Below are 11,322 nucleotides of genomic sequence, written 5' to 3' on the forward strand. Positions count from 1 at the left end.
TTTCATACTAAAAATCGTATGGTATTTATCTGAAGTTCAAATTCGGGCAGCCTGTATCTTTATTTCTAGCTCGGCAGCCCTCGCTCAGAGGCCACTGCGGCCCAAACATTCACCAGCCCAAACCCCTCCCATCTGGGCCAGCGGGTCCCCAGCACCCCACCCCCAGGAACTGTGTTCCCACCACGTTGCTGTCTGGCTATGAGGTCTTTCTCCTTGTTCTGCTCCTCCACACAGCTTTGAGGGCCCGCCACAATTGCGGTTGGGTGGAGACTCCAGCAGCTCCCCCGAGGCACTCCTGGACTGGTATGCCCACCTCTCTCAATGGCAGAAATGCCCATCCCATCACCTGGGCTGCACCGAGCCCATCTTCGCCCAGCGTGGTGGAATGAAGATGCCCAGGGTATCGTGCCCTAATCCCTGGAACCTGGAATGTGACTTCATGTTGCAGGAAAAGACTGTGCATGTTCCATTAAATTACGGATCTGAATGGGGAATTTATCCTGGATCATCCAGGCAGGCCCTGAATGCAACACGTCTGTCCTTATAAGAAGAAGACAACACACATGCACAAGGAGAGAGTGACATGACCGCAACAGGAGAGAAGAGTGATGCGGCCACAGCTACAGAATGTCTGCAGCCACTGCAAGCTGGGAGAGGCGAGGAGCAGATTCTCCCCGACAGCCTCCAGGGGAGCACAGCCCTGCTGGCACCTTGACCGCAGGCCAGCAATACTGATTCTGCACCGGCCTCTAGAGGTCGTGTCATTCGTCATTTGTTACAGCAGCCTGGAGACACTCACACACTGAGACTTGGGGTCCGCCTGCCTGCCCACTCTGCAGGGGAACCCCCAGAGCCCAGTGCCCTGCTGGAGGCAGGAAAGTCTGGGGACAGGAGCCCACCCATCAGCACCGTGAGCATGGTGGAGGTAATCTGCTCACCCCAGCCCCACCTCCATCTGCAACAACAAGGCCAGGGCTGGGCAGGGACAGCGTTCCTGGAGCAGGGATAGAGCGGCAAGGAGCAATCCAGCTGTCTCCCCTGCCCTTGCTGGCCAAGGTCAGGGCATGTCCTGGCCCAGAATGACCAGGAACCCCAGTGGAGACCAAAGCCCCAGCCCCACTGACAGGCCTCCCACCCACATGCTGAGGGCCTGGGCACTGGCTCAGCCACAGGTGGTCAGCTTGCAGGGGGAGCAAGGCCCTGGGACCTGGTGAGGACCGCGGAAGCTGATGATGGCTTGTGGGGGAGGAGCCCTAGAGAGACCCCCTGGAACACTCATGCCCCCGTCGTGGGACACGACGTTCCCCAGAGGTAGGAGCCGGCAGCCCCCCCAGCAGCAGGCGCACACGGCTCAGGGGGTCGCTCAGTTTATTGGCAAAACGGGCACTGAGCGCGGCGGGCGCGGGGCGCTGGGGCTGGGGCAGGGGCGCTTTTCCTCTTGAAGAACTTCCACTGGACCTTGATAGCGAGCATCCAGTCGCGCACCGGGCGCCTCTGGCACACGGGGCCGCGGGCGCGCGCCGGGCAGGGGGGCGGGGCGCCAGGGCCACGCCGGGGATGGGGCGGGGGGCGCGGCGGGGGGCGTGACGGGGGGCGGGGGTCGCCGCCCTGGGGGGCCGCGCCACGGGCGCCCGCGCTTCACTTGCCGGCCTTCTGCGCCTTCTGCGCCGACTTGGTGACCTTGCCGGCGCCGCCGCTCTTCTTCTCCACGTTCTTGATGACGCCCACCGCCACCGTCTGCCGCATGTCGCGAACGGCGAAGCGGCCTGCGGAAGGCAGGCGACTGCGTGTCAGCACTTAAGACCCGCCCGGGCCATGGGAGCAGAGTTAACTATCGGAAACGTCTCAGGATTCGCTTGGCACTTAACCATCACGACAAAGGTGGCCTCAGCCTGCAATCTGCTTAAGGCAGCCTTCCAACACAGGTCTGTGGGTGCCACTTGGGGAGGGTCAGCTGATTCTGTTGGGCAGTCAGTCCTTGTTCTGATTCTGCCACTAGACTAGCCGTGGTGGGCCTGGTGCAAGTTGCTTAAGGGGACCTCATCTGTAGAGGGGGTCACCATCCCAGGTGTGTCCAGCAAAGCCACCTGCACTCAGCACCAAAGTTTGCCACAGTAAGGGCGCCCCACACCCACTCCCCAGAGGTCCTCTGCCCTCAGCCTGGGTCAGCCAGGATCAGCCGCCACCTCCAGGGCTGCTCACCAAGGGGCGGGTACTGGGAGAAGCTCTCCACACACATGGGCTTTCCGGGGACCATCTCCACGATGGCCGCATCACCAGACTTCAGGGACTTGGGGTTGTCCTCCAGCTTCTTGCCAGAACGCCGGTCAATCTTTTCCTTCAGCTCGGCAAACTTGCAGGCAATGTGGGCAGTGTGGCAGTCGATAACCGGTGAATAGCCAGCACTGATCTGCCCAGGGTGGTTCAGGATGATGACCTGAGGGCAGAGTCGCAGGGGCCATCAGGCACGCCTGGGGCCTGGCACACCCAAGGGGGCCACTGGGAAGCCACCAAAGCTGGACCAGGAGGCCCCAGACATGGGACCACCTCCCAGATCCTCAGGGCACAGAATTCTGACGGTGGAAGAAGCTCAGGGTATGGAGGACCCAGCCCCCCAGACCTGGACCCCAATGTCCTCACAAGCATTTGGCACACCCCGGGGAAATAAATGACTGACAAGGGCCAGGGGCAGCACTTACACTGTCAACCCTGGCCAGAACTAAGGGGGTAAAAAACTGGACTTGGGTTACTGTATTTCAGTGACATCTCTATAACGCTGTTCTTCAAAATCATTGTCTTAGGAAGAGGTGATCAAAAAGGGTGCAATGAGAAGCGTAAAGGCACTGCAGAGACGTCTCCGGCAGTAAGCAATAAAAGTGTCTTTCAGGACAGAAGCGGGACCTCAAAGGCTAGATGTGCCAGCTGTTGTGGTCAACAGACACAGGACTGCCCAGAAGCTGGGTGGACAAGACCCGGCACCTCCCAGCCTCTGCCCCTGCTGCGTGGACCCTGAGCATGCCACCCCTCAAGCCTTCGGTGGCCTCCAAAGTGAACCAAGTGAACCAAGACTACCCAGCAGCACCTCTCCAGGGACGGCCCTGTTGCTGCTCCTGCCGAGAGTGGCCCCTGCACACCAGCACAGCCACCGACCTGGGAGGTAAACTGGGCAGCCTCTTGGGGCGGGTCGGACTTGCTGTCCCCACACACGTTGCCACGGCGGATGTCCTTGACTGACACGTTCTTCACATTGAAGCCCACGTTGTCACCGGGCAGGGCCTCGCTCAGTGCCTCATGGTGCATCTCCACTGACTTCACCTCGGTGGTGATGTTCACTGGTGCAAAGGTCACCACCATGCCCGGCCGAAGGATGCCCGTCTCCACGCGGCCCACCGGCACCGTGCCAATGCCTGGGCCAAGAGGAGGGGGCTGTGAGGGGTAGAAGGGATGCCAGGGGACAGAACGTTCGGGGAAAGAACCTGGAAACCCACAGAACTCAGGACTCAGTCCTCCCTGGCTGGGCCGGGGGAGATGTGGTCATGCGGCAGGAGTGAGGGGAAAAGGGAGGCCCCCCGCACCCTGTACAAGGCCAACACTGGGATTCCAGCAGAAGTGGATGCGCCCCTGAGCCAATCAGAAATGAGGGACCAAACAAGGGAGCGTTCCCAGGAACTCAAGGGAAAGTGACTGGGGCAGTGAGCAGAGAGGGGCTGTCAGGCCTGGGATCTCATCTTCTTTGCCCATGGGGGGCTTCTCTCGGAGGGAGCACTGTGGGGAACCCTTCTCTCTCTGGAAACCCCTCCTTGTGGCCCTGAGGCACAGCATCAGAGTGTGGGCCAGGTCACTAGGATTGCTGGGGCCATGGGGCCGGTGGCCCTGCCCACAGAGGACTCCCTGGGCCCTGCTTCTCCTGGATCTGCTGGCACCCATCTGTGCAGCTGCTGAAGGGTCTCGTCTCCCCCAGGGTGTGGGGACATCTCCACCTTGTCTCCCTGAGCTGTGATGGAGGCTTGCGTGGCATCTCAGTATGATGGGACTGAGGCTGGTGGCTGTTTTCTGTGCACAGAGATGTCCCCGACGTCCCTGACCACAGCCCCCAGTTGGGAGCCCGCATCAGTACCCTTCCCTCTCTGGGGGTCTCATATTTGTGTGTGTTTCTATAACATCTCATGGGCAGCATTTCTCATTTCTGGGGTAGGACCATGTCTCCCACAGGACTGGGACCTCAACAAGGTGACATGAGTCACCTCTATGCCCCCATCTTTTGCCACCACCTCTTGCACAGGGCTGGGCACCTACCTGGAGAGAGGGAGACCCTGGCAGATGCTGGGCAGATGGATGGATGGATGGAAGGCAGACAGACGTATAGTGGATAGTCCCCCAGACAGCGTGTGGCATGAGAGGAGGTGGTGATGACCCGACCTGGGGCCTTTGTGGGGGCCCTGATCTCAGGGGAGGGCCTGGGGTGGGGTAGCAGTTGTGGCATGGGCCTCACTCACCGCCAATCTTGTATACGTCCTGCAGTGGCAGGCGCAGAGGCTTGTCTGTGGGGCGTGTGGGGGGCAGGATGGTGTCCAGGGCCTCGAGCAGGGACACGCCGCTTGCGTTCCCCTCCTTACGCTCCACCTTCCAGCCCTTGAACCATGGCATCTGGGCGGGAGGGAGAAGCCGACCCATCTTAGAGACCACCTGCGGCCTCCCCACCTCTCGTGGCCGCTGACCTCGGGGCACAGGCACAACCCCACACCCTCCATGGGTAACGCTGGACTGTTTGGGCTAAATTCCCTTCTTGTCCTTGGAGACATAAACAACTCGCGCACCACCCCTCCCAATCAGTTCACATCCCCAACGTCACAGAGGTGTTGGGAAAGAGATTCTTCTTAGGAAGGGGAGTGGCAAAGAGAAATGAAGCCCCCACCTCAACCCAGACTCTGCTCAGATGTTTTTTTTTTTAATAAAAAGATGACCGGTAAGGGGATCTTAACCCTTGACTTGGTATCAGCACCACGCTCTCCCAAGTGAGCTAACCGGCCATCCCTATATAGGGATCGGAACCCGTGGCCTTGGTGTTATCAGCACCACACTCTCCCGAGTGAGCCACGGGCCGGACCTCAGATGTTCGTAACACTTGGGAATAAGCCCCAGCCCCGCCCCAACTCCTTGAAGCCCCCCAGGGCCCCTAGCCACCAGATCCCTGGGAGGGCAAGCAACCAGAGCAGGAGGAGCCAGAGTCCGTCCTCGGCCCCATCCCAGAAGTTTGTGGGACCACCGTGCCCGCTGTCTCCAAGGTCAGCCGACCCATCACCACCAGGGCTTCTCCTGACCACAGCCTGTGGCCCTCCTTACAAAGAGCCTTGCTCTGGCCCAGCCACCACAGACAGGGAGAAGGGGAAGGGACCAGCAGCCCCGTGCCCAGAACCACCCCAGTAACCCTGTGTCCTCCTGCCTTTGTCTTCACGGCCAAATCCCAGACAGCCCCAGTCAGCAGAAGGCTCCTGATCCAGCAGGCCAGGCCGCTAGGAAGTGCAGGGGAGGGGAGCATCCCTGGGGGGGCGGGCTGGGAGCACCCCCCGCACCCCCAGACCCTACTCAAGACCACAGGCCTGCTGGTCTAAGTCTCCCCTGGCTGCCCCCCTCAGTGCGGGCAGCGGCAGCACCGGCCAGAGCCGCTAGCATCCTGGGCCAGGGGTCACCCAGGCTTGACAGAGCCCTGAATGATCTCACATTCCACAAAATGCCTCCATTCGCCACCTCTGGCCATGTCAGAGTCCCTGGCCCAGGCTGCCCAAGCCTTGAGCTTCCCAGTTGACCAGTGAGAGCCAGCCCTTGGCCCTCCTAGTCAGCCCAGGAGTGTGAACATTTCTCAGAGCCCAACCCACCCTGGAGGCCCCCAGCCCAGCCCTGCTGCCCCCGCGTGGGTGTCCAGGGCCAGGACAACAGCCTAGGGAATACTAAAATTAACCCCCACCACAGCTGGGTCCCTGAAGGCCAAGCACAGGCACCTGGGCCCCAGCAGCCACTGCCTCTGCAGTGTAGACTTCAAGGACCGTCCCCAGCCAGAGAAGGGGCCTCAGAGGCCTCTGTTGGCCTCAGGGGGAGGCTGGACCCTGGCCAGGTTCTGACACTCTCAGAGGGCTGCTAAGTGTCAACCCAGCGAGGCCCAGAGAAGCCAGGGACACTGCCTGACCCTCCCACACAGCACACCTGTGCCTCACTCTGACCCCGCCTGACCCGGCGTCCTGGTGCACTGGGCCTTTGAGGAAGAGGCGCCCAGGCCCCCCCATCCCCACTGGGCACTCACGTTGGGCGAAGGCTCCAGCATGTTGTCACCGTGCCAGCCGGAGATGGGCACAAAGGGCACGGTGGCCGGGTTGTAGCCAATCTTCTTGATGTAGGCGCTGACCTCTTTGACAATCTCATCGTAGCGTTTCTCACTATAGGCCGGCTCCGTCGAATCCATCTTGTTGACACCCACGATGAGCTGCTTCACGCCCAGTGTGTAGGCCAGCAGTGCATGCTCACGGGTCTGCCCATTCTTGGAGATGCCCGCCTCAAACTCGCCCACTCCTGCTGCCACGATCAGCACCGCGCAGTCCGCCTGCCCCACAGGTTGGGCACGGTGAGCCCCAGGCCCCTGCCTTGCACCTAGGTCCCCCCAGGCAGCGGACTGGAGCCTGAGAAGTTGCCCTGGGGATGCAGACTGGGGGGTCTCCACCTCAGGGGCAGTGAAGAGGGGAGCTCTTCCAACAGGCCTTGGGTCAGGGAGACCCAGTTTCAGGCCCTGGGCCCACCACCAGCAGGCTATGTGTCCCTGCACAAGTCTCTCAGCCTCTCTGGTCCTGACCCTTGCTGGAGGACAGAATGTGATCACGGCTGTAAAAGCTGTGTGGAGAGAAAGAACTCCAAGGGAACAGAAGAGACTGTTTCGGTGTGTCAGTGCTGCCACCTGTGTGGGCACTGCATCCAGTGTTTGCGTCCATCTATGTGTCCGTCTGTCATCTGTGAGTGCCCCTGGCAATGTCTGACTGTCTGGGCCCAACTGTCTGCATTTCTGCCCACATCTCACTGTCCCCATCCGGCCTCTACCTCTGTCTGTCTGTGAAGGGCCGTGTCAGTGTGTCCACATCTGTCCCCTCTGCCTGCCTGGTGGCCCTGACTGTGGCCAGGTGTCTTTACAGGCACCCCACCAGGCTGATAAACCAGGGCACTGAGTCAATTCTCTGGGGGGCTCCATCCCAGGTGGAGTGAGTTGTGACAAAGGTAAGGAGTTCCCAATCTTGGCAAGAAGCACAGGAGACCCTACCACCTCGGGATGACTCCAGGGGGCTCCTGGGGGTCCTTCAAACAGGTACCCTTGCCCCACCTCTGTGCCTGCCCACCTGGGACGTGCCAGTGATCATGTTCTTGATGAAGTCACGGTGGCCCGGGGCGTCGATGATGGTGATGTAGTACTTGGTGGTCTCAAACTTCCAGAGGGAGATGTCGATGGTGATGCCGCGTTCCCGCTCTGCCTTCAGCTTGTCCAGCACCCAGGCGTATTTGAAGGAGCCCTTCCCCATCTGGAGGGGTGGTGGGCACAGCTCAGGGCGAGACCCAGCACACCCAGGTCTCGTCTGCCTGCTGGGGGCTACCCCTGGGCCATGGGAGCAGCATGTCGTGGCAGAGCGGCCATTCAGAGGAGGGACCCCACTGGGGCCCTGGGACTCTGGTCCACACCTCTCTGATGCTGACATCCAGACCCCGCTCTGCCAGGGCCGGCCAACCTCTGCCTCCCCAGGAACAGCCTCCGGCACCAGTTCCTAAATGGACGCGGACACGCATTTCCACCAGCAGGTGGCGCGAGGGACTGGGAGCCGCTCAGAGAGAAGCCGCCAGACCGGATTAAACCCCCTCCCCGGTGGAAGGTTCCCCTTTATCTGAAGCGGGGACACCCCCACCGATCCCTTCGTCAGCCAGAGGCCAATAATACCATGTTTTGGGCTGTCAAATAAATAACCCCTCTGTGTTATTTTTTAAAAGAAAAAAAAATCGGCCAAAGTCCCTAGGAGAGCCTGGCTTTCCAGCTCTTTCTATAGCTGAAGGCTCTTAAATAGCTCTGAGGCTCCTCCTCCCCGTCCTCGTTCTGCCCGAGCAGGGGAAGCTGGGGGTCTCCCCACAGCAGCAAGGCCGGGCCACACTCTGCAAACACCTGGGCACTGGGGACCAGTGAGACCCCCACAGCCTGGGCAGGGGCTTCAGTAGGGGCAGCTACGGCCACTGCCCAGCTGGGCAAAGCTCCCTACCAGGGCCAAGCATGGACCTCACACAGGCCTCTGCCCTCCAGGGATGCTGCCCAGCCTGGAGGGGCCGCCCAAACAAGATCCAGACAGGACCCAGCTGGGACCTAAACCAGGCGCCCTTTCAGTCCCTCGGCCTCCTTCCTACGCCACCCCAAAGGGACAGAGTGACGCAGCTTTCAGGCCCAGATGCAGAAGGGTGTAGCTCAGTGCACACCCACCCCAGCCAGGGCAGGGGGCCAGGCCAGGCCAGCAGCTGCCCCTCCCAGGCCCTAGCCCCAGCTCTCATAATCAAGTGCCAGGTAGGAGCCCTCAAAGGCCTCACAAAAGTGGGCTTCTCCCAGAGCCCAGGGGTGAGGTATGGGGGCACACAGCAGACCCCCACACATGGCCACTTCCCACCATGGGCCTCAGATACAAAACAGGAACAGCTTCAAAAGATGGAAGGTCAACAAGCCCCTCTCATCCTCAGCAAGCAGCCAAGACCCCCAATCCAGGTGGCACCCTGGACAAGCAGCCCTTCACAGCCCAGCAGAGAAAATGGAGCAGATGGGCCGGCTGCCCATCAACCCACTATTAATAGCAGCCTGAGTCCTGGCCCGCCCCAGCCTTGGCCCTGGGGGGCAAAGGGACAAGGCTGGAAGGCCCTCTAGCCCTGGTCCAGTGTAGCAGAGTCCCAGAGTCTGCTACGAACCCGTGCAGGACAGAAACACCACCTCCCCCAGTAGCACATCCTCAGGGACAGGAGACTGCTTTCACCCCCCACCCTGCCGCCACCTCCATCTGGACCCTCCAAGACATGGGTCCCCAACAGCAGGGTCCTCTTGAGCCTCACGCCTCTCTCACCCTGAAGGAGATAAACTGAGCTTCACGCCCAGGGGCTGGAAGCACCGAGCCCAGCCACCGCGTGGGGGGAGATGTGAAGGTGGGAGTCCCCTGGGGGCTCACCTCAGCCGCCTCCTTCTCGAACTTCTCGATGGTCCTCTTGTCGATGCCCCCGCATTTGTAGATGAGATGGCCTGTCGTGGTGGACTTGCCCGAGTCCACATGGCCAATGACCACGATGTTGATGTGGGTCTTCTCCTTGCCCATTCTGCCCAGGGTGTGGGGAAGGGCTGGCACGACCTGGGATGCTCTGGCTCAGGACGAGGGGGTGCTGAGTAGCAGGTCTGTGAGGTCAGTGGGAGGAGGCAGGTGATGGGGAGCTTGGGGGGGCCCAGCAGACACTGTCCTGGCACAGTCTGGGAGCACATCCCTGTCCTGAGGCCGGGACCAAGCCCCCAAACCCCCAGCTGAACCCAGTGGCAAGCACAGGCCATACACTCCCCCACCCCACACTTGAGCCCAAATGGTTCAGTCTGCTGCACATGCTTGGGCGTTGGTGCCACAGAGCCCCTGCTCCTCATGAAGGGGGTTCACCTCCATCTGCAGAGGCCAAGAACCACAGGGCTGGGCGAGCCCCATGACCAGCCAGAGCCCAGGTGATGAGTCACCCTGCCCAGCTCTCCGTGTCCTGTCCTCAGTGCCCCCCCAGCAGCCTGGACCAGGACACTGCACCCCACCTCCACCTGCTGTCCCTGTGGGGAAATGGTCAGTGCTTCCCACCCCTCCTCCAGCAGGGACAGCGCCATGTTCCTCCCGTGCCCGCTCGGAAGCCTGGCACCAGACCTCCCACGGGCGATGTGCTGCCCAGATTAGGGGCCCAGAATAGCTCTGGCCCTCCCCAGAGCCGGGCAGGGGGCAGACAGCAGGGCTGGGAGGTGGGGGTCTCTGTCCTGGCTGGAGGAGGGCGGATCTGGCCTCAGCCAAGCTCAGCAAGTGCCGGCAGAGGTGCGAGGGGGGCACCTCCGTCACCCCCTCCCCTCTGGTGCGGGCCCTGGGTCACAGCCCCTGTTCGGTCCTGGGGCCTGTGGGGGAGGTCAGTGGGAGGGGACAGGCGACTGGGGAGGGGGAGAGAACACAGACGCAGGCGGCCGGGGTGGACACGCGGTGGGGGCAGGGCGGCGAGGCCCCCACCTCAGCCCTCCCCCTCCTGGCTGAGGCCCGTCGCGCTCGGCACCCCCTTAGGCCCGACCCCCCGCCAACCGCCAGCACTGGCGACCCTGCCCCAACCCGCAGGGTCCAGGCGGCCCCAAGGTCACGGTTGCGGCGCGCCAGCCGCCGCCCGGGACACGGTCCCCGCCGCCCCCGCGTAAACAAGCGCCGCCGCGGCGCCCCCACCCACCCGCGGGGACCGACCCCGGCGTCGCGGTGCGGGCGCGCGGGCGGGCGTCCCCGGGGAGGGGTCCCTGCACGGAGAGCCGGGGCGGGGGCGGGCACCCGGGGGCCGACCGTCCTTACCCAGAGCCGGGGTCTCAGCAGAGGGACAGGCGGCGCCGGCGCCGGCGGTTTTATCTCTCCGGGAGGGTCCGCCTATCGGCGGTGCCGGCGCAGTGCGCGGCGCCCCTGCAGTACGGCAATGCGGTACCGGCGGGGGGCGCGGCGACGCGCGCGCGGGACAGCGGGCGACGCGCACGCGAGGGGGCGCCCCGACGCGGGGACGCGGGGGCGCGGGGACAGAGCCGCGTGGCTGCGGCGGGGAGGGCGGGCGGGGAGGACGCGTCCAACACAAGGGAGACCCCCGGGATGGGGCCGCACTGCGGGGACGCGAGGCCCGCGGGTGGGGGGCAGATTCTGGGGCCGCGCGGCGAGTCAGGCTGCCGCCTGCAGACAGAGGCCACCGGGGGCTCGGGGGTCCGGGGTCCGAGGTCCGGGGTCCGGGCCAATGTCCGGGTGTGCATCTCTCAGTGCCCGGTCTGGCCCTGCTCGTGACGGATGCCCAGTGAAGCTCTGTTCTGACAGGCTGTCCCTCTCTGGGTGGGACCCCAGAATCTGCTTGTTTCCGGGCCCCCTGCCCCAGTGCCTGTGCACAGGAGCTTGCCAGGGCAGGACCCAGGCTCTGTCAGCAGAACCAGCCAAAACCACCCTCCCCTGAGGCCCTGGAAAGGACCCTTTTCCACCCTGTCCCCCAAGGCCAGCGAATGCTTGAAGCCTGCTCCCAGAGCCCACA

General features: G+C 62.8%; 1 protein-coding gene across 1 annotated transcript; it reads right to left on the reverse strand.

The window, feature by feature from the left end:
* Nucleotides 1-1,351: 1,351 nt before the first annotated feature.
* EEF1A2 (eukaryotic translation elongation factor 1 alpha 2) lies at nt 1,352-10,718 on the reverse strand. Its single transcript, XM_063114565.1, has 8 exons — nt 10,614-10,718; nt 9,222-9,442; nt 7,377-7,556; nt 6,299-6,595; nt 4,497-4,647; nt 3,151-3,407; nt 2,203-2,437; nt 1,352-1,766 (listed from the first exon to the last, which is right to left on the reverse strand). The coding sequence occupies exons 2-8, from the start codon at nt 9,363-9,365 to the stop codon at nt 1,639-1,641; spliced, it is 1,392 nt and encodes a 463-aa protein (XP_062970635.1). The 5' UTR covers nt 9,366-9,442; nt 10,614-10,718; the 3' UTR covers nt 1,352-1,638.
* Between the last annotated feature and the right edge of the window lie 604 nt (nt 10,719-11,322).

Source organism: Cynocephalus volans, chromosome 1 (genome assembly GCF_027409185.1).
Source record: "Cynocephalus volans isolate mCynVol1 chromosome 1, mCynVol1.pri, whole genome shotgun sequence".
In the NCBI taxonomy this organism is placed as follows: Eukaryota; Metazoa; Chordata; class Mammalia; order Dermoptera; family Cynocephalidae; genus Cynocephalus; species Cynocephalus volans.

What these genes read in the sequence shown, in the direction of transcription:
- EEF1A2 (XM_063114565.1), bottom strand. Translation starts at nt 9,365, where the DNA reads ATGGGCAAGGAGAAGACCCACATCAACATCGTGGTCATTGGCCATGTG. An exon ending in CTGCCCAGTTTACCTCCCAG is followed by an intron (nt 2,438 to 3,150) that starts GTCGGTGGCTGT and finishes CTCTGCCCTCAG; the next exon opens with GTCATCATCCTGAACCACCC. An exon ending in CTCCCAGTACCCGCCCCTTG is followed by an intron (nt 1,767 to 2,202) that starts GTGAGCAGCCCT and finishes TGCCTTCCGCAG; the next exon opens with GCCGCTTCGCCGTTCGCGAC.